At 35.9% G+C, this 24,558-nt stretch overlaps 1 protein-coding gene across 1 annotated transcript in view; it reads left to right on the forward strand.

The window, feature by feature from the left end:
- The first annotated feature begins 1,646 nt into the window (after nt 1–1,646).
- LOC112048766 (proto-oncogene tyrosine-protein kinase receptor Ret-like) overlaps nt 1,647–24,558 on the forward strand; it is a 139,333-nt gene continuing 116,421 nt past the window's right edge. The window contains exons 1-3 of the mRNA XM_052885553.1: nt 1,647–1,871; nt 18,242–18,377; nt 20,872–20,969. Of these exons, the coding sequence (XP_052741513.1) occupies nt 1,647–1,871; nt 18,242–18,377; nt 20,872–20,969 (459 nt within the window). The remainder of the gene's footprint in view (nt 1,872–18,241; nt 18,378–20,871; nt 20,970–24,558) is intronic.

Consider the following 24,558-nt stretch of genomic DNA (forward strand, 5'->3'; position numbering starts at 1 on the left):
AACATAAACGCACCAATAGCAAAGATATTAGTAATTTTGTTTGAACGTCCATACAAATTTATCGATCATTATGACCTACGACGTCATTAAATCTGACCCTTTAAATCCCTGTAGCTTCGAAAGTAATGATCGCAGATACCCTGTTACTTTTACAAAATTGCTTCACTATTAGCATACTCCTAATTTATATACAATTTTAAAAATTGTCATCCCTCCCCATCCCATCCCTATTGTAATAAATACTCGTATTAATATTGAATTTTTATTTCATCATCATCATCATCATCATTGTCAACCGATGGACGTCCACTGCTGGACATAGGCCTCTTGCATGGACTTCCAAACCAAACGGTCTCGAGCCGCCAGCATCCAGCGGCTCCCTGCAACCCGCTTGATGTCTTCGGTCCACCTAGTGCCCCCCCCCCCCCCCACGAGGTGGACCGAATTTTTATTTATTAAATTCAAAATTGGTAAAATTAGAGTTGCACTCCTTTGCTTTTAACGACTAACGAAGGTTCAATGTACTTTATTGCCATTTGATGCGGAGTATACAAGGTATTAGCTGGAACCGCTGTAATGACGCAAGCAGTCATGATAGACAGGTGGCCAAACATCCGCAGTGTCACTCAAGATTAGGGAATGGCCCAAATTATATTGATTGCTATGCTGACGGCTCACGCCTACTTCGTCCGCGTGGAATTCGACTTTTGTTTGGTTTTTGAAGTGATATTCTTATTTTTTTTTTATTCATCACAAGTTAGCCCTTGGCTACAATCTCACCTGATGGAAAGTGATGATGCAATCTAAGATGGAAGCGGGCCTTGTTAGGAGGATTTATTCACATTTCACACTCTCAGTTTCTATACCACAGCGCACCGTAACGTTAAATCGCTTGGCGGTAGGGTGGTACTAGCCACGACCGAAGTCTCCCGCCAGCCAGACCTGGACCAATTAAGAAAACCTCAATCGGCCCAGCCGGGGATCGAACCTAGGAACTCCGTCATGTAAATCCACCGCGCATACCGCTGTGCCACGGAGGCCGTCTTATGGCTTTACAGCTGAAGTTGGCACGTTGGACTTGCACTTGACAGAGCGAACTTCGTACAGGGATGTGAATTCGCTTCAATATTAAAATATTCGCCTTTAATAAGTTTTATTTAGAGCCGTGATAGCTCAATGGAAATTACCTCAGCCTTTGATTCGTAGGACGTAGGTTTGCACTGGCCAATAAAGTGTTAATCGACTTTAACTATAGGCGGAGTTTATTGTATAAACTACGATTTTTACTTATTTTAAGTATAATCATACTAACTGACACTTGTTGTTGTTTGTTCCCGTTTCCGTAGGAATACGGGGATAATATATACCCTATAGACTTCCTCGATAAATGGGCTATCTAACACTGAAAGAATTTTTCAAATCTGACCAGTAGTTCCTGAGATTAGCGAGTTCAACCAAAAAAACTCTTCAGCTTTATAATAATAGTATAGATTATCAAAATATATATCCATCAGAACTCCAATATTTAAAGAAATGCAATATAAATGCAGTGATTGTTATAAAAATGTGAATGTGCAACGAACTTTATTCATACAACGTCATACATAATGGACATTTCACATTGGAACTCTTTGTGGTGTGTTATAATGCTGACTGTACCGAGGATTGCCAAGTCAGAGAGCTCATTTACCGGAGTCAACACCCTGATACGAGAATACTACGGAAGAACTACCACAGAAAAACTGGGAACTGAAGATGTCTATACAGAGCCGAGTTGGATCAGCGATCCAATTGTGGACTCATCCAAACACACGGAAAGAGTGCATACCACCGTTGAATATAGAACAAGCGCTAAACTAATAAATATTTCGGTGAGTATATTTTTGGTTTATACTGTATACTGAGAGCCTGCGATAGCCAGACATACTTGACTGGCGTCATGATACCACATGACGTCGTGATACCAAATGACCTTATGATTCTACATGAAACCTCTCTTTTGTGTTACAGACAGTCATAATTTGTAGTATAGCATAAGATGTACTTTGTAACACTAAACACGAATAAATTTTTTTTTTTTTCGTTTTATGAAAGGAGACCGACCAATTTTCATATATTTCTGGTTGGATGAATGCACCGTTACAGTGTTCAAGTTGGTGTCATTTTATAATGTCAATTTTAGACTGGTTTAATTTAAGTTTGATTGACAATTGCATAATCAACATATGGGTAAGTACGATTACGTACCTACATTAGAGTCTTTACAAATAGTCAACTTAGACATTCAAAAGTGCTTGTTAACGAAGTTGCCAAGTTATAATTATGATTTCTCCCGTAGTAAGTAATATTCTGTCAAACTTTCTGCCTTCTTTTAATGAGGAGTATCTCGCTACGGCAGGCTCTTGGTCTAATATTAATTTAGCCGCTTCTCGAAACTGTGATTTAATGTAACATTGGTTAATTCCACATGATTTTATTTAACTTTTCATTAATTATCAACCTATTTTTAACGGCTTACTATAAAGCCAGGCCTCTCTCCTTGTAATATGAATATGGAGCTTAAAAATTGGTAAAATGTAAGTGTAAAAGCCAAAATTGGTAAAATTTTGTCGACAATGTCTCATAATCTGGTGCTTCTCGGAAAAAATCAAATGAAAATATAGAGTTTCACTTCAGAAATTACAAAATTCTACAAAAGCAATATGCAAATTCGTAGTTAATTTACAAGCACTTTTGAAAAGTCAAGTTATGTCATAATTTACATTAATCTAATGGTGGTAATAATAGTCGAAAACTTATATTTTATAAATAAGTATTGATTCTATTATGACCTAAGGTGCTTTCCGAGCTTAACACCACTAACTTTCCAACTCCGTTACTGAAAATTTCTTGCCCGACTCAGGACTCGAACTCATGACCCGAAGCAGCACAGGCTACAGTACCTGAAACACTATTACAATCATATAAAATGTAATGGCCAATAAATCATAAAACCCACCGTAATCCACTAGATCATCGTGAACATGCGAAAATTGGATTTTCTAGGCTTTTCACTAAAATATCACCTACGTAATAGATAGTAATAAAGAAGACTATAGTCTTTCATAATTCACTATAACATTGGTTTTGTTCGAAAATAATAATAAATATAAAATTACCTAAGTAATCCATTCCAGGAATTTTATTCTATTTTATTAAATATAACAACCTAGTGCTAGGAATAGATATAATACGATAGTATTCTGCCAGGGGATCGAACCAAGGACCTCTCGGCTTTGAGTCCGGCCATTATTCAGTATTCACTTATATCGATTACTTGAGGTCTTAACCTTATTCCACCGGTCCAAGCCTTTATTACATCATCATCATTAACACCTAATACCTATTCGGCTCACTGGTGAGCACGAGTCTCCTCTCAGAATGAGAGGTGTTAGGCTAATAGTCCACCAATACAGATTGGCAGACTTCACACACATAGGTAGAGTATTCCTTCGCCGTTTGAGAGGTGATGTATAATTTCTTAAAATGCACATAACTGAAAAGTTGGAGATGCATGCCCCGGACCGGATTCAAACCTATGCCCTAATCGAAGGCAGATCATATCTACTAGGTTATCACGACTTTATTACATAAAGGTAGAACAACATACTTAATAAAAATACACACTTATCTAATTTATCAAATCCATTTATCATATCTAAAGCCATTCACTCTACAGGCTATAGACGCTAGAATAAAACTGTATCCAACGGATGTTGGTAATAAAGGTACGTTTACCTAATAATAGACTAAGATAATTAGGCCTACGTCATAGACAGGGGCGTATTTTGAATGTATACAAGGCCTGCAGTACGCACTCGTAGTGTTCTAGCACTGTATGGTTTCAGAACGTAAAACAAAATGAAGTTTTGGAAAATATACACGATTTCTGCGTACTCGTCGCGTATACTTTCTGACGCTTATTCAGTGAATAGTTAAGAAAATACACATGGCTCAACCGAAGTGTTCTAACATTGTATAGATTTAGAATGCAAACGTATAACAAGTCTTTGTAAAGTATATAAGTCGCAGGGATATGATAAAAACACGGATTTAGTAAATTCCCTAAGAGAGTTGGTCAAATCACGGAGAATGTTAAAATAACAACACGATTTTATCTTTAACTTAAACATGAATTGGTTCAGTGAAATAACAGGTTATAACCTAAAGACTGCCAATTCTAGACCTAAGTGCCAACTCTAGATTCTTACAAAATTTACTTTTGGTTACTAGTGCAGTATATTTTTCGCTCAAAATACAGGCGCGCGTAACAGGAAAATATACGCGATAAAAGCATAATAACGATGTATACGAGTATGTAGGATGTTTCCAATTTTTGGGCACACGCATAATCAAGGAATTATGTGAGATTGTGGATTAAATTTTACAAATTTTTCCTTTACACATAGGGGGCCCTGTAGTCCCGGGCCACGTATCATTGATACGGGTGATACGCTGCTAGCTACGCCCCTGGGTAGAACATACTTGTGCCTCTTCCCCCTTTCATAAATCGATTTGCATTGTCACTTAGCAGGTGAGATCGTAGTCAAGCGCTAACTTGACTTTGAATAAAAAATATATGAAAACCATGTTTTTGTAAATTAAATACGTTTTTTGTAAATAATATTTAAATAGCATGATAGCCCAGAGGATATGCTGCGTTCGTTTCCGGAAGTTTTAAGGGGCGTGCACCTTCAACTTTTCAGTTATGTGCATTTTCCGTGTCTCAGACGGCCAAGGAAAAACACCTTAAGGTAATTTGCATACCTGACAGGATGCAATGGGATGGGATGGTGACAGTTTTTTTTTTAAATTGTATATAAATTAAGAGTATGCTAATAGTAAACCAATTTTGTAAAAATAACAGTGTACCTATCTACGACCATGAAAAAGATAAGTTAACTAAAGACTGCAAAAAAGAGATTCTCTCTATTCTGATTCTTGTGCATATAATTTTCAAGGTCGTTTAGTTAGTAGTAGCCTTAAGATATAGTCGTCAGCTTAACTTTTACGTTCGTACACACAAGATAAAAGATTACATTGTTGAACACAAAATTTTGAAAATAACAACCCGCTGAGGTACTTCCTTCCTGTATTCATTTTATCTTATTTGCAATGCAAATAAGACGGACGAATGCACGGTGTTGCAAATAAGACGGACGAATGCACGGTGTTGCAAATAAGACGGACGAATGCACGGTGTTGCAAATAAGACGGACGAATGCACGGTGTTGCAAATAAGACGGACGAATGCACGGTGTTGCAAATAAGACGGACGAATGCACGGTGTTGCAAATAAGACTTCAGTCACTACGATTGGAGTTGGAGAGTTTAGGCAACAATATTTTATACCAGAGATATGCCCTGGATCCGTGGAACATTTTTACAATTGATTACTAGGTATCAAGTCAATTTTCCGTGAGTAGCCTCATCTTGATGAGACGCTCAACCTTTTTTTTGAACCAGATTTTTTTTTATTGTTGCTTAATTATACAACTTAACAGCCACAATGTCCTACAAATTCCGTGGTACGTTATCTCGTTCCGACGCCCAGAATTTTCATTACCTGGTAACCCAGTTAGCTATCAGAACCAAGAATTTTCGTACATAAAAAAGTTGAGCGTCTTATCAAGATGAAGCCACTCGCGGAAAATTGTTCCACGGATCCTGCCCCTGTGCCAAGTAGCAAGTTGATTCTCTTTCTACGATCGAAAAGTAGAAAAATGTATGGGAATGACATTTGCTATTGACAGCTGGTCACGTGATCAAGATCTGTCATTCCCATATATTTTTCTAGTTTTCGAAGCGTTTTAGAAAGAGAATCGTCATGCTACTTGGCTACAGGGTTGGGCTATTACGTGCCTACAAAATCACCGCAAAATGTGATCCGAATTTAGCTACTCCACTGATCGCATACAATCATGCACAATTTTGTGCTTAATTTAATACACCGTTAATTCTTAGTTTTAATTTAATTATTATTATGTAAAAAATAGCCTAATTGAAATAAACTTTGTTTTTAATTTTGTGGTTAATTCCAATATAAATATTTATGTATATAAATTTACAGTTCCTAAACACGTAACTCTACATTCGATAAAAATATATTTAGATACTATTTGTTTAAATATATTTCGTTGTTTACTATGCGACTAAAGGAAATTCTTAAGACAATTAGCCACTTTTGTTGGCCTATTACGACGGATTAGTGATACATCTAATAGCATAAAATCTTTGAGTTTAGGTGTTTATTTTTATTTAATTTATTTAATACTCTTTATTTGTACACCACAGTAAACAAAGCCTAATTAAAACAAACGAATTTTGACTATAACTTTGATATAGCCGACTACACTAACAGAAAACAATTGCTATAACTTTACAAATGATTTCATAGATAGATAGATGGATACAAAGATTACAGCCTACAACTTATAAACTAGCAAACAAAGTTTCTAAATTAGATTTGCAATAACTTTTTCACATAAATAAACCGTACAAAGACAGTAATCTATAAAAACATAGATAAAGCGTACGTTTTTCAACAGAACAAATACTTAGATACGTACAAATACCTACTCGTACCTAATCGTAATGAAAAATATTGTCAAAAAGATAAATTTCGCGAGTGAATATACGAGTAGACGTTCGTTTATCAACGTCATAAATAAAAATTGCGAAAGAATCATATCTTCAGTTATTTTTTCGACATTTTAATCAACGCACGAATTTATTTTTCGCGTACATCGTTTTGGGTTAAATGTTACAAAGTTAAGTGTTTCAGGAGTTATTGTGTTAATCACTGAAATATAGATTACTGACTGATTATTATTTGTTATTACCTGAATCATAGAAATGTTTATGATATCACTGTGAAGTGTCCGTGAGCAATAATGTTCCGAGTGTAATAATGAAAGATGTGTGTCTAAAATGTGTGTTCTTGTTAACAATGTGATTGTCTTGATTTTGTGTTTGGAGTGCAGTTTGTTGTGTTACGGATTGCAAAATGAAAAAATCGATTTCGATTCGATCGAGGATGCAGTGTCGTATGTGGATCACGAATCGTGGCCTAGTGTAAGTGTTTTTTTTTTTTTTATTTATTCAAGGGCAAGTTAACCCTTGACTGCAATATGAGATAGATCGGGGTTACTCGGAAGAGGTATTTTATTCATATCTCTGACAGTTTGTACGCGGTTTATTTTCTCTATAAACCCTTGACTACAATCAATCAAAGTGATGATGCAATCTAAGATGGAAGCGGGCTAACTTGTTAGGAGTAGGATAAAAATCCACAGCCGCTTCGGTTTCTACACGTACCGGAACGCTATATCGCTTGGTGGTACGTTTTTGTCGGTAGAGCTTATAGTCAAAGCCTCTCATCAGCCAGATCTGGACCAATTAAGAATAACTCAATTGGCCCACCCGGGGATCAAACACAAGACCTCTAAGAACTATATTATAAAGGTAAAGTTTGTGGTGTTGTAGGAGGTAATCTCTGGATCTACAGAACCGATTTGAAATATTCTCTTATCACTAGAAAGCTACGTTATTTGTGAGTGGCATATAAAATGAAGTGACCCGTACTGGGAATCGGACCCTCTATAAGACTATGATTCAAGCAGAATATTATATTTAAAGATCGTTCTTTAAAAGAAAGAAGTTCGTAAAGAGCGTGTAAAATAAAACTTTTTACTGTGCAAGCACAGATTAATCAATAATATGCAGATGGAACGCACGGAACACGACGGTGTCGTACCCATTACAAATACAAAATTCAAAAACAAATACATTCTCGAGTCAGTACGACACGAAGCGGCGCATCAGTAATTTTCAATAATATTCAAGAAAAATGGCGTCTCATGTTATTAAATATTTTAAGAAAGAAATAAGATGGAGTATTTTTTTCATTGGTTATTAAATTAATTAACGTAATTGTTGTTATTGTTAAATTTTGAAATACAAAGAAAAAAGTTTGTATATGCGGATAACAAGGAGACGCGTGACTTTTGTTTTTTTATGGGTTTCACCAGCACGTAGTTTGTAAAGGTACTCTGTGTGCAAGCAATAAAAATATAAAAAAAAAATGGCATTGGTTTTTCACGAAGATATTAATTAGATGTTCAAATATATATTTTTTTATTTCATAAATCATTATATTAATCAAAATATTATTATTTAATTATATCATTTAGCTTCGATAACACGCTTGAGATAATTATGTAGATACCTACAATTCCAACTCAGTTTGATAATGTCCAAAGTTTTCTATGTATTAGAATACTGCTAGGTAATTCAAAGTTGTAACAATGATAGTATAGGTACAAGTTTATATATTCTGTGGTACAAGTTTAAGATGGCGGGGGTGTTATATTAGACCTAGATACCTACCGAATCAATATTTCGAACTTCTCCTAATACATTTTACTTACGAATACGAGTACCTAGTCGTATGTCTAATTAATTCCCGTACTTTCATTGTACGTGACCATTTTTTTATTAATTTAGGTACACCACTTTTACTAACTACTGGTCCGTTTTGAAAAATACTTTCAGTGATTGATAGCCCATTTGTCGAGGAAGGCTATATTATATTTTTTTTTAATAGGGATCTTTCTTGAAACTCCAATAATTTAACCCAAGGTGTCCAATTTTTTTTTTACATGGCGTGCGCTGCAAAAACTATTTATGTTAGAATAAAATAATTTACTACAAGTTTGCAGAATTCATCATTTTCTACAAAAAGTGTCGCGACAGTATATATCAGTCTTATATATTTTGGCAGATATAGTATCTTTTGTACTCTAATAAATTATTTAAATCATATACTAAAGTTTACGTCATTATTTACTAGACTGAAATCTTTATTAAAATATATTATTTAATAATCAAGAGAATATTATACGGACGAAGTCGCGGACGTCCGCTAGTTTAATTAATAAAATAACTTCGGCTGGGCAGCATTCGGGTTTCGCGCTATATTTATCGTCCATAGTTCTTCTGTGCCTAAAGACAAAAGTCTTCGTACAGTGCCACTGTACTATGTTTTTTTTAATTCTTTACTAGTTAGCCCGTGACTACAATCTCACCTGATGGTAAGTGATTATGCAATCTCAGATGGAAGCGGGTTAACTTGTTAGGAGGAATGTTCACACCCTATTCGGTTTCTACACAACAACGTACCGGAACGCTAATCGTTTTGCGGTATGTCTTTGCCGGTAGTGTTGCCACGGCCGAAGCCTCTCACCAGCCAGACCTAATGAAGAAAACCTCAATAAGTCCAGCCGGGGATCGTAACCACCATCTTGTAAATCCACGGCACAGTCAAAAATAGTTCCTAGACTTGGTCGCTAACTATGGGCCTCGTGGTGTTTAGAAGTCCCTACAAAAGACCTAGGTCCTGCAGTAGACTTCCTATGAATGATATCATGATAATGAACATAAAATAACACTTGTAGTCTGTTTAGATAGGTAAATAAGGTACGTTGTAAAACATGACGTGCTAAGCCATTTGTCATCGATTTCTATCGATGACAAATGACTTAACATCTTCTGATAGCGTGATTGATTCACGCAATTTGTTTACGTTAAAAACCCTTAGGTATCCCTAGAACATTTTTCGTGAGTAGCTTCATCTCGATGTGACGATCAACTTTTTTATTTACGAAAATTCTTATGTTGTGTGTACTGAGTTACAAGGAAATTTTCATTTCCTGGTAACTCAGTATCACCAATGAGGAGTTTTCTTAACTGTCCTCCGTCTTTATCACCAGACCCTAATGCAGCCACAACCCATATGGGTGGTAAGTTCTCATCAATACAAATTTATCAAGTCCAAACACAAGTGAGCTACTGTGAACCGTCGTGAAGTTCCCTTAACTGTCCTTCGTCTTCATCACCAGACGCCTAATTCAGTCACAACTCATCTAGGTGAAAAGTTTTCATCAATACAAATTAATCAAGCTCGAACAAAAGGTAACTGCTGTAAATCGTTGACGAATTCCATCGTCTGTGTTTCGGCTCCATCATCAGACCAACTCCAGACCTTTATAAAATTGTGTTGGTTTAAAACACCTAATGTATAAACTAACAAACGCACTAGCCGTCTATACGGTTTTCGAAAGTTCCCCTCGATTTCTTCAGTATGCCATCATCAGATCCTGACATGAAAAAAATGGGACCACCCACAAAAAAATAATTTTCAAAATCGGTACACAAATGACGGAAAAGAAAGAAAAAAACATACATACAGCCGAACGTAGAACCTCCTCCTTTTTGGAAGTCTGTTAAAAATACGATGATACGATTAACATAGAAATATAAATGGTAGAACGAAACGAAGGAGTCAAGAGGAAACATAACACCCCCTTTTACCCTCTTAGATAATGTGAACATGCAATTAATAAATTGATACGAGGTAGGTACCTCGTATGATTTATATGTAGCTGTAATTACAATTTACATGTAGGAACTAGGAAGGTTTATCACGAAAAGAAAAATTTGGTTTGTAAAATTTTGGATATTCAATTTGTTGTAGGGAAATTTCGCGATGAATCAGCTAATTAGTGGTATAGTAGGTATATCTATATGTATGGATAAATTGTAGATCATCAATAAGTCATGTCTATTTGCGTAAACCTAAAAACTGTAAAGAGTTTTCTGTCAATTCTATTTACAAACGAGTAATGGCGTTTGAAAGGAATGTAAACGTAAATGTCTTGTGAATTCCGGCGTGAAGTGCCGAGTAATCTGCCTATTGGCAGTTTACTGTATTCCGAAACAAAGTAAGATCCCGTATATATAAGACCTTCAACGACCTGTCCACCAGATGAAAAGTTTTATATGTTAAATTAAATATATCTAAACTAGCAGACGCCGCGCGGTTTCACCCGCGTGGTTCCCGTTCCCGTAGGAATACGAAGATAAAATATAGCCTATAGCACTCAGGGATAGTGTAGCTTCGCAACAGTGAAAAATTTTTTCAAATCAGTTCAGTAGTTCCAGAGCCTATTAAAAACATACAAACAATCAAATCTTTTCTCTTTAATATTTTATTATAAGACTCTTTAAAATATTAGTATAGATACATAATTTCAGTCCAAGAAATTATTATTTAACTAACAATTTCTTATTATTTTACACTGGTCAATAGACAAATTCCGTACCCGTAACTGCAGCCCTACACGATCTATTTACCAACAAACAAATAAAATATGTGTAACAGAAGGTGGGAGAAGTAAAATAATACTTTAACTGTACACAAATTTATTCGATAACAATTTCAGCATAGCTTCCGCTATAATGTTAATATTACACGCTGATGGTAGTATATCAATGAATCTGCTAAACAACCCTCTATTTCATAATATTTGCAAAGTTAGTGTGTACTGTTGGTAACACGAATATGTTAACAATACAAGTACGTTTTAATAATAGTTCCGGAGTATTATTATACAAACCAAACGTTATAATTCTATCTAAAACACATTAATTAATTAGAGGACATTTATAACGATCGTAAAATATTAAAATATCGAAACACAAAGTTGAGAAATTAAATACAATATAAATCATAACGTGACGTCACAATTGTTAAGAGTAAAATAACCAATGATGAATTTATATTATGTAAAATAAATAATTATATTTATATAAATCATTAATAATAACCTCTACACTGTTCGGATTGATAATCATTGTTAATTAATTAAATTTAAATAAAAGTATGAAATGAAATGACGCTACTATACGCTAGGCGGCGACACATATCTATACGAAATATGCGGGAAGCGGGTACTATTTGTAACATATGCGAATATAAATCACTAGCCAATTCACACCTAATAATAATAATTATAAGTAACTTGTTATTGTCGTAATGAAAATAAATTCGTTTAATAAGCTTACAACAATCACAATAGGTAATATTATAAAGGTGAAATTTTATAGTGTGTGTGTGTGTGTGTAAGTTTGTTCCTCCTTTAGCGGCTACGGAGGCGATTTTGCTGAAATTTGAAATGAAATTTTACTCTGGATTACCACATAGGCTTTTCATCCCGAAAAAACCATGGTTTCCGCGAGATTTGTGAAAAACTGAAATCCACGCGGACGAAGTCGCGGGCATCCGTTAGTAATTAGAAATAGTTAATATATTTTGAATAACATTTTATAAACAAACAATACAGGTTTCTTCCTTTCATTCCTTCTTCAATACAGGTTCGTAATGAGTCCTTGAGCCGTGATAGCCCAGTGGTCATGACCTCTGTCTCCGATTCCGGAGGGTGTGGGTTCGAATCCGGTCCGGGGCATGCACCTCCAACTTTTCAGTTGTGTGCAGTTTAAGAAATTAAAAATATCACGTGTCTCAAAGGGTGAAGGAAAACATCGTGAGGAAACCTGCGTACCAGAGAATTTTCTAAATTCTCTTTGCGTGTGTGAAGTCTGCCAATCCGAATTGGACCAGCGTGGTGGACTGTTGGCCTAATCCCTCTCACTCTGAGAGGAGACTCGAGCTCTGCAGTGAGCCGAATACGGGTTGATACCGAAGAATTAGTCATTCGGGTAGGCAGCGCCTTTTTGCATCTGTCAATTGCACGCCACTGAAAGAAAGATTTTTAAAGCTTCTTTTATATGAACAATATTGTTGTATATATGTTGTTATTGCAATAAAACGCTGGCCTATATCAATAGCTCAACGGTAAGAGCGGTCGGACTCATCACCGAGGGGTGGTGGTTCGATCCCCGCCCCGTTGGTCTATTGTCGTACCCACTCCTAATACAGTCCTTCCCGACTAGTTGAAGGGGAATGGGAATATCCTACTAATATTATAAACGCGAAAGTTTGTATGGATGTTTGGATGTTTGTTACTCTTTAACGCCGCTACTACTGAAGCGATTTGGCTGAAATTTGGAATGGAAATAGATTTTACTCTGGATTGATACATAGGCTACTTTTTATCCCGAAATAATCCATGGTTTCCCGAGATTTGCGAAAACTAATGATTTTGATGATATGAATGTTTGTTACTCTTTCACGCCTCAACTACTGAACCGAATTAGCTGAAGTTTGGTATTAAGATATATTAAAGCCTGGATTAACACATAGACTACTTTTTATCCTGGAAAAATCCATGGTTCCCGAGGGACTTGTGAAAAACTAAGTTCCACGCGGACAAAGTCGCGGGCGTCCGCTAGTTGGTCATATTTAAAAGATGTATGGCAAATATTCTTAAAAAAAATATCATTACAAAAATCATCAGTGTTTTAACATTTATCGTAACACTCGAGGCAGTTACTCGTAGATTTAGATTAAAAATAACTAAGTAATAAAAACCGTGTCTACAATATAAGCGACAGATGTGCCTGTAAAAAACAATTGATAGCTACGAGTAGATTGAGCAAGTTAATTGATAAGATAAGTGTTGGAATGCTTTACAAGTGCGCCCACCATAAAGAGTTACAGATATCATGCACTGTGCACTCAGACCAATTATTGTATAGGACCTGCCTCGCTAGACGTTACTTTTCTGTCAAAGTATATGATCAACGATCTAATGCGATTATAAATATAATATAATTAGCTGGTCAATAACTACTCATATATTTATTTCAATGTAAATCTTTAACATGTGAAATTGTAATAGCTGTTGGTTATCCTAATAAAATAAAATAAATAAATAAATAAATAAAAACTTTCTCTATAGAATCGATGTTAAATAGTTGTAATCGTGTTCGTCGGTTAAAGAGCTTCGTAAAAATACCTTTTTGTGTAATTGATTGTTTAAAAAACGAGCAAAAACTTCTAGTTTAGTATAAGATATATACCAAATCTAAGCTGGTTTTTTTCAGAAAATGACAGTCAATTTTGTTCGTGACTATGAGTGCGATACAGGTCATTCTATAATTGGTCTGAGACTGTGCATGATTTAATATAGGGAAGATATAAAAGTTGATAAAAAAGTAAAATTCGTTCTAATTTTTCAAATCTATATATACCTACTTGCGGATGCCCGCGACTCCGTCCGCGTGGATTTCAATTTCTCACAAATCCCGCGGGAACTAACGCAGACATTTTTTAAGAACTACTAATTCTGTCATACTTGATTAATGCGAAACTTTAACCATTTACGCACGTAGATTAAGCTCTCAATAGGAAAATTTCCTCCGATTTTGAAACGTTCTTCATTGGTGCTCCGCTCCTATTGGTCTTAGCGTGATAATATAATTAATTAGCCTTTCTCGATAAATGGGCTATCTAACACTGAAAGAAATTTTCAAACCTGAGTTTAGTGTGTTCAAGCAAACAAAGAAAGTCTTCAGCTTTATAAATATTAGTATAGACTAGTATAGATAGTATAGATAAAAGAAAGTCGTGTTGGTAACACTATTAATAATTCAAACATAGCTGGACCGAATTGGTGGAGAGGTAGCTTAGAATCAGGAGACGGACATAGGATACTTAGGGTAAGTGTAGGGTGGTAGTAAGGTAGGGTAGTGGACAGGGGTTTCACGCGGAAGAAGTCGCGGGAATCCGCTAGTAAAGAATATTTGCCATATCTCTTGAATATAACCAATATTTTCGTATCCTATTACTTGGATATTGATGATGGCGACCCGGCACTGGAAAGCGTGGTGTTAGTCGACACCCCACTAAATGGACCGAGGACGCATCAAGTGGATTGCAGGGTTCCGTTGGTTGTTGGAATGGACCGTGTTGTTTGGAAGTTCCTGCAAGAGGCCTATGTCCAGCAGTGGACATCCATCGGCTGTTAATCATAATGAAAATGACTGTGTTAGGAGTGGGTCTAGCGAATGGGGATCAAACCTGCAGGGTTATTATGTAACTTGGTGTACCATTCAAGTAATCAGTCACTACATCGTTTTTCATCGTATTTTTGTTCTTGCAATCATCTAACATTGTGTTTTCAACGAAATGATACGATAATCGTCATTTTACGTAAAGTAACATTAGTCTATTATTGGTAGTAGTAGGTAGTAACGTTATTTTAACGAAAAACTGATATTTACGTAGTTTAAAAAAAAATATTCATTTTAGACGATTGTTAAAACAAAACATCATTGCCACTTGATGTAAAATGGCGTAGTCAAGGTAATTTCTTAGAAATAACTATATTAGATGATCACAAAAACGAAAATACAACGAAAATCGATGTAGAGACTCATTGTTTGAATGGTACACTGAGATACATAATAAGGCCGCTGATCTCTCGGTATTGGGACTGGCCCCTTTACCGTGAGTTCTTCATGCTTCATATACTTATACGAATATACAATTTACAGCACACTTCTGCTCAAAAACAAATGTTTTACGAAATATTACTGTATATATCGGGAAGTGTGCTATTTGATCTCGGTATTCCTTCACCGTTCCCATGGAACCGTACTAAGCGGCTTAGTTTTTCAGTCTTTATATACGCACTGCTAACGTATGACAGGCGCTTTTATCTTCCATTTTCCTCACCACCAACCAGTCAACAGTGAATAGGGATCACAGCGAGCAATGCTCAGAGTATTTCTGCGTGATCAAATCAGAAATGAGGAGATCCGCAGAAGAACCAAAGTCACCGACATAGCTCAACGAGTCGCGAACCTGAAGTGGCAATGGGCGGGGCACATAGTTCGAAGAGCCGATGAACGTTGGGGTCCCAAGGTGCTGGAATGACGACCCCGCACTACAAAGCGCAGTGTTGGTAGACCCCCACCAGGTGGACTGACGACATCAAGCGAGTCGCAGGGATTCGCTGGATACAGGCGGCTTAGTATCGTGATGTTTGGAAGTCTCTACAAAAGGCCTATGTCCTGTAGTGGACGGCCATCAGCTGATATGATGATGATGATGACTAGGGATCTTCTAGGCAAGTGCGTTCAATCTAAGGCTACATAATTGCCCAGGTACCATCAATGGTGACTTCAAATAAGAAATCTTTACCCTTTATTTGGGCCCACGAACTAATTTTGATACAAGGATTTCAAGACACCCAGGCAACCCACTAAACCCAGTGACGTAACGTCACTGGGTTTAGTGGTTAACCGTGTAAGCGTAACAAATAAAGTCACATTCACTGTATGAAACATTGAAAACTTCCATTTCGCACACAGTTGTTTTTGAGTTTATTCGTTACATACACAAATACAAACCTTTCCTCTTCATAATATTATATTAGTTTAGATTAGGATTTAAATTCCAAGTAACACAAGCATAATATTATTTAAGTACAGTTATTTTAGGTCTTAACAGAACAAACAATGAGCTATTTACGTAATCTTTGTTCAACCCTATAATATGTAATTACCTAAAAACAAAATTACAGACTTTAAATACCTCATGTTAATTAACAAAGCCCGTGTAGGTACTTTTAGACTTTGGATAAAATTAATTAAATATGTCAGAAACCAAATAATAAACAGTAACGTGGTATTTTAATTAAATTTTAATGTCTGGCTATGTAACACAAACCTAAATTTAATATTAGCTATTAGACTCAATTATTTTTATTATATGAACCAAAATTTTAAACATTAAAGGCCTCATTAAGGCCTGAGTTAAGGGACCCCAGAATTATGTTTTGGGTTTGATTCTCGCCCGTTGGACTAGCTATCGTACCTATTTCGACTCATGATAGCCCCTATGTGACTACTAAATAATGTAATTTTACTACTACTACTACTAAAAAAATAAGTGTAACAAACAAATTCATTTGCGTACCTATTTATGATCATCATCATTATCAACCCATAAACGGCTCACTGCTGAATGAGAGACGTTTGGCCAAATAGTCCACCACGCTGGCCCAAATTTAAAATGAAGATAGATAAACCCTGAATTAACACATATGAAAGAAAAGAAAGAAAGAAAGAAAATAAGTTTATTCACTTTTTAGTGTGACAAACAGTACATCCTATCTTAGATATTACATGACTGTCTGTGACACCAAACAGAAAGGGTTTACAGCTCAGCATTAGCCGTTCATCGCAGGAAAGCAATGCCCAGCGCTGATTTTCAGCTGAGACCCGGGTGACGTCACAGTCAATTATAATTACAAACTAAACAACTAATCATTATGCTAACTTTGTCCCGAAGAAATTCAAGGTTTCTGAAATTTGCGAAAAATGACGTAGTCTCAGCCGAATATTTTTTATCGAGATTATCTTTGTAAACAAGATACAAATAAACAAACCGTGGGCGGTAAGAGCTCGTTGCTACTGAAATCATTGATTGCGAGTTTCACCCACTCACCCACTGGGTGATCGGGTCGCTGATATCAATACAAGAGGAAAAGAGGTTGGGGAATTACCTACCCACGTATTACGATCTAATGTCTATGATTAATCAGTTGTAAAAAAATATCTACAGATCCCTGACGGATCTAGGGTTCTACGGATTTATGGAAGGTAGTTTCATAGTAAATGTCAGTCAGCATCCGACACGTGTTTATCAACCTAACAATCACGAAATCAACGCCTCCCGTAACCAGAAGGCTGGCCTATATTTTGGCCAGAGACTTAGTATTGCCATACAACGTTGCAATACTGCCAGCCTTCTGGGCACTTCACCAATGAACATCGATTCGGACGAATTCTACGACGCCTGAGTCTTTAGAAATTTAAAGGAGATGGTCCAAAATTGTATGGAGCCCAGGTCCAGTCATTGTACTCTAACGGAAATAAAAGAAAATATATTTTTTCAAACTATTTTTGATTATACAAATCTACGAATTTACTTTAATTCTTTCGAAATAATATTCATTATATCCCAAGAAATACAACACTTTAAGGGTAATATGGCGGATTGATGACGTTTTCAATACAGTAATCGATTTGACGTTTGCTGTCAATTGTCATGTCATAGTTGCTCTAAGGGCGCCATCTTGATATAACTCAAAAACTGGGGTTTTAATTTTATTTATTTCTTTTTATTTAGTTACATTTATTTTCTTTAATAAATTTTAAAAAGATCCTTGTATTTTTTTAAATTTTAATGATACGGGGTACAAGAGTGGACCTGAAATGGACCATCTCCTTTAGCATATTTCCTTTTTTATTTTTGTAATATGTACGTAGTTAATATAAATATATATACGTAGTTTTAATATTATTGTAAAATTAAACAAATTAAACTTTATTGCGCTATCTAAAAAAGAAAGAGAAAATAGATGATGATTAAGTTTAATTGCAATTGTTTCAGGATGATCCACAACTCAAACCGCCAGTGGAGTCAGTCCAATTCGCTGCCAAACCTGAGGGTCTAAGAGTTACTCCTTTACCTCTCGTGGGGTCAGACCATGAACTATTTTTCAACGTCACTTGGGATCCACCTAAAGGTAAGAATGGCAAAAGGCAATTTAATCCGATTAATAGGGTTTAAACCGCAGTTTTCTGTCGAAACGCGCGTAAAGTAGACTTTGTGGCGCTCGTACGCTGAAAGTATGGATAAAAAAGCTTATTACATGACTGCCTCGTTGGTGTGGTTGGCTTCGGTTCGCGAGGTATTGGGGTCGAATCCTGGTGCAGTAATTTTCTTAATTCTTTACGTGTGTGAAGTTTGCCAATGCGCATTGGGCCAGCGTGGTGGACTATTGGCCACCACCACGCTAGCCTAATGTGGATTGGCAGACTTTACACACGCCGAGAATTAATAAAATTCTCAGGTATGCAGCCTGCAGGTTTCCTCACGATGTTTTTCCTTCACCATTTGAGACACGTGATATTTAATTTCTCAATTTGTAGCCAATGCCTTGGAACTATTTAAAAATTGAAAAAAAATCAACGTACACAGTTTATCCGTGTGGTAATGGACATTACTAAAAAAAACAACCTGTAGTAATTAATAGCTTTGTGATATGGTTTGAGGTAAACTCAGTAGATTACGAAATGGGAGTAGAAAAACATTGTACCTACTGTATGGATTTCTGAAGCTTTTCCGGATTTTGAACCGTATACATACAAGTATTTCCTCATTCTCTTTAATCTATTAAGAGAGTACCATATTATATACGATAAAAAAGTTAGGTAAAGTTAATAAGTGAACGGAGGAAGGCTTATCCTGAAAAGGGATCATTTTCCTCCAATATTTGAGTTAGTAGCTCAAACGTTGTACTTGGGTAGTTATAATAATATGTTGTCAACAAGCCTTCCATAAACCTGACTAGCGGATGCCCGTGATTTCGTCCGCGTGGAATTTAGTTTTTCACAAATACCTCAGTAACCATATATTTTTCCGGGATAAAAAGTAGCCTATGTGTTAATCCAAAGTAAATCCATTTTCATTCTAAATTTCAGCCAAATCGCTGAAAGAAACTGCACAATGAAGAAACAAACATACACACTTATACAGAAACTTTTGCATTTATATGTATAGTAGCTGACGCCGCGCGGTTTCACCCGCGTGGTCCCCGTTTCCGTAAGAATACGGGGATAATATATAGTCTCAGCCTTCCTCGATAAATGGGCTATCTAACACTTAAAGAATTTTTGAAATCGGACTAGTAGTTCCGGAGATTAGCGCGTTCAACCAAACAAACTCTTTAGCTTTATAATATTACTAGCTGATGCCGCGCATTTTCACCCGAGTCACGCGTGGTTCCCGTTCCCGTAGGAATGCGGGGTTGTATATAGCCTATATATAGCCTTCCTTGATAAATGGGCTATCTAACATTACAAAAAAAATCAAATCGGACCAGTAGTTCCTGAGAGCGCGTTCAATCAATCAAAGAAAAATACAAACAAACTCTTCAGCTTTATATTATTAGTATAGATTAGTGTGATGTGATATGATGTGATTATTTGAGTTAGAATCTGTGGTTTGATAGTATGGTAATGACATTTACTATCGTCAGGTCATGTGATCAAGTTTTCTATCGGATCTGTCAATCTCGTACACTTTGTTTCCGAAGCGTTATCGTAGAAAGAGAATCTGCCTTGTGGCCCCTGACAACAATTTTGGAACAAAACAAAACATAACATTGAAAGTAACAGACCTCCGTTTATTTTAAAATATTCAAACCTCCCTGTTTGTATTACCTTCGAACTCAATAAAAACAGTGAACGATTTTCGTAATTTTCCAAACCCCATATTTATGTTTCTATGGGAAAATTTGAAACTGGGATAAAATAGGTAGGTAACCATTTAAGAAAAAATTATTTATCGAGATTTAGTAAAGGGAGTAAATAAAGAAATCTGCCGTCTTCCTAAGACATGAAGAAACACCGTAATTTTTTACACTTTTTACCGCCGTATGAAGTCACTTTTTATAATAAAATATTAAAAAAAAATTACCGACTTCAAAACCACAAAAATAAACCAAAAAGCGAAAAATAGCATCGTATGTGCTATCTTCTGGTCACTTTGGTACAGGGTATCTGCGATCATTACTTTCGGAGCTACAGGGATTTAAAGGGTCAGATTTGCGGCGCTGCCGCGGATCCCTGAAAAACGCCCCATACAAAATGGTACGAATTAATGACGTCGTAGGTACATAATGATCGTTAGATTTGTACTAATATCTTTGTTGTTTGTGCGTTTATGTTTATAGTTCATTTATTGAAAAATGTCACATTTCATGTAAGGAAGCTAAAACTGTATGAATTTTCATCTAATTACGATAAAAGATTTTTAATAGATTTTGAAATTTTATAATCTCATTTATTTTGCAAATATCCAGGAAATATAGCTTTATATCTATAAATTAGTTAACATTGACCTTATTTACCTGAATAAATCATAAAAATCAGTTTATTCAAGTCATTATACCTATTGCATAAGTTGATAAAAAATGCTACGTAATAGCCTTACCTTAATTAAATGTGTTATTATAGAGCCTACAGTGATGGCGTACTCCCTAGAGGTGCATAGTGATACAAACACTGTGGACTGCAATATGGTAAACTTCTGTTATGAAGCGAACATCCCTGGGGTAAGTCAATGTTATAAACCCTCCTAATATTTTTTTTTTAATTAAATAATAAGAAGGCTCAGAGTCACACAGCGGGCGATGGAACGAACTTTAGAAGTATTTCTGCGTCATCGAATCGGAAATGAGGAGATCCGCAGAAGAACCAAAGTCACCGACATAGCTCAACGAGTTGCGAAGCTAAAGTGGCAATGGGCGGGGCACATACTTCGAAGAGCCGATGGACGTTCGGGTCCCAAATTGCTGGAATGGCGACCCCGCAATAGAAAGCGCAGTGTTGATCGACCCCCCACCAGGTGGACTGACGACATCAAGCGAGTCGCAGGGATTCGCTGGATGCAGGCGGCTCAGTATCGTGATGTTTGGAAGTCCCTACAAAAGGCCTATGTCCTTCAGTGCACGTCCATCGGATGATGATGATGATGATGATATTTTTTTTGTTTTTTGTTTTAAAGAATATTTGCCATATTTTTAACCGACTTCAAAAAAAGAGGAGGTTCTGAATTCGACGCATATGTTTATTACCTTAAAACTTTTTTTTTGTTCTTTGCAAATTAGTCCTTGACTACAATCTCACCTGATGGTAAGTGATGATGCAATCTAAGATTGAAGCGGGCTGTTAGGAGTAAACCGCGGGCTTCTGCTAGTGTGTAGTGGATTACTGCCTTCTGTATTCTTGATTCAACTGTTGGCGAAACTTTTCATTTAAAATTAATGGAATCTTATAACAATAGCTTACACCAAGTTATCGTTATAACTTTAACATAAATGGTGTTCGGAACAATAGCGGTAGAGTAGGTAGAGATTGTTATTGTTATGGTTAATAACTTGAAAACATACACCACAAAGGCAGACCGAGCTTTAAAAGTAAAATTAACATTTAGATTGTCTTCAAAATAATATATAATGATCGAATGGTGAAACACTGAAAATGGAGAATTCCACAGTTTTCCTGGGAGTGACCTTGGATTCTAAACTTCAGTGGGGTGCTCATATAGAAAAACTGTCTTGTAAAGTCAGTTCAGCTGCATTTGCAGCGAGAAAAATAATATAGTTTACTGATGTTGACACAGCAAGACCTGTTTATTTTGCCTACTTTCACAGCGTCTTACAGTATTTTGTTGTGGGGCAAGGCTGCTGATATACATTCCATATTTGTACTTCAGAAAAGAGCAGTTCGTGCAATATAGAAATTAAAATCACGCGAGCCCCTTCGTCAAAAGTTTAAAGAAATAGGTATACTAACAGTAGCCTGTCAATATATATATAACAGCATAATCTATGTAAGACAAAATATTAATTTGTACAAACGAAAAGGAGATTTAAACCCACGTCTTACTAGACAGGGGCATAAGTTAGTTATTTTTGCATATCGTCTCCAAAGAGTAAAAAAATCTTTTGTAGGTTTGGGTGTACTCTTCTATAACAAGATCCCCAAGACTGTGATGGACCTGCCAATGCATAGCTTTAAGCAATGTGTTAAAATATATTTGCTTGGTCGAGTTTACTACACCATCGCTGAGTTCCTTAATGATAAAGTTGCTTGGAGGCCGTTGGATCAGCTTCCACCTTCCAAAAGAAGTAAAACTATAAGAAATTGTAATGTTGTCATCAATTGTAATTATAATATTATTGTATGATTTTTTTTAAAAGAGCAACTGTTGAGTTTCTTGCCTGTTTCTTCTCAGCAGAATCTGCCTTCCGAACCGGTGGTAGAATCTTTACAAATAGTCAACTGACGTATCAAAAGTGCTTGTATACTGAGCCTACTTGAAATAAATGAATTTTTGTTTTTTTTATATAAAATTCTTATATGATAATATTTTTTTTAACAAGAATATTAAACCGACTTTAAAAATGAAGACTCTAAAAAGCGAATTGATCGGTTTGAAGGCGGTGCTATGCTAAATATGCTCCTAAAGGCTTTTATTTTTCCGTTTTAGTGTGACCTAGCATACTGACCATAAATGTCAAAGTTTCACTTTCATACACTTATTACAGTTATTTTGATTTTAGCACAAAATAGTTTCAAACAAAAAAACAATTTTCTAATATAATATAATAATAATATAATAATAATCAATACTCGTAAATGACGAATTTATGAATATAATAAGCATCAAAAAACATACCCGTCTTTTTTTTTGAAGTCGGTTAAAAATTAATTTTATCATAATACAAAAATCTTCAGATTTTCGATTTTTTTACTTTTTGAATCTTCATATTATACTCGTACTTAATCGACATACTTAACCATCTTAATTACGTCGGTTTTAAAACTAAATAAAATCGCACTATAACCACCATTTATATAAATATAAACATACGAGACGCACAGACAGATAAAGACGCACAGATAAATAAACATACGTCAAACTTGTAACACACCTTTTTACGTCGAGGGTTAAAAATTAAAACACAAAAAGCCATCACTGTTTCATAAACTAAAATGAAATACCTATCGTTGAAAGAAAAATTTCTTGACAGATTGTTTTACCGCTTTTAAAAGAACCCATCACGACGCGCCGTTATGAAATTTGGTAGAAATTTCTTTAATAAAAACATTAATAATGTTTCATGAAAACTTTTAAGTCAAAATTGAATTATAAATTGTGCTAGCAAGGATTGCTAACACAATTTAAAATTGATAGCGGCCCCGGTCTAGCTTCGCTTTGACCTACCTACTACCCAACCCTACCCCTACCGAAGCTACACTAAGCAACCCTACCCCTACCCTACCCCTACCTAAGCTGCCCCAGTCAACCCTACCCCTGCCTTACCCCTACCCAAGCTACCCCTACCCAACGCTACCCCTACCCTACCCCTACTCTATCCCTACTCTACCCCTACTTTACCCCTAAACTACCTCTACACTATCTTACCCTACCCAGTACTGTGGCTAAGATTTTGTATTTGATACCGACTCTTTATATGTTAATATTTCCAGGTGTGCCAAAAATTTATATATGAAGTAAAATCGAAAAAAATATTTTCATTTCTCATACTCGGAAAGTAGTGTTGTTTTGATCTGAGTATTGGGTGGAAAATGCTGCTTCCCTACACAGGGAGGGAATAACTCATACAAATTACTTCCCACCTAAGGGCCGGAATGAACTTTAAAAATAGAACTGCTGTCATTAGCTGTGAAGAGTTTTATGTTTTTTTTTTAATTTGTAACCCCAACTAAATTCGGGGACAGGATCGTTGACCGTACAGCCTGTTCAGACGTCAATGAAGTTCTAGAGGAAAACTTTTATGTAAAAAGTAAAGTAATTATAAAAAAAAATGCTCTATAGTTAATTTAGATCTTCCTCTTCGCACTGATATCAAAAGAAGTAAGCCTCGTAAAGCACGTTAAGCCAGTAGTTCCGGTCATAATCAATATCACCTGATAATGATCGTTAAAGTCATTATGATAAACGTATGAATGGTGTACCTTCAAGACAAAAGTGAACTGGCTTATTTTAAGTAAGTTCCTACTTAGTAAGTTCGAACTTACATAGATAAAGCCTAGGCTTTATCTATGCTTTCCACCATACACGACTATATAGCTTGGCAACTTCGTTCGTAACACTCCCGATGGTTCGCGTGG

The sequence above is a fragment of the Bicyclus anynana genome, chromosome 14 (genome assembly GCF_947172395.1).
Source record: "Bicyclus anynana chromosome 14, ilBicAnyn1.1, whole genome shotgun sequence".
Taxonomy (NCBI): domain Eukaryota; kingdom Metazoa; phylum Arthropoda; class Insecta; order Lepidoptera; family Nymphalidae; genus Bicyclus; species Bicyclus anynana.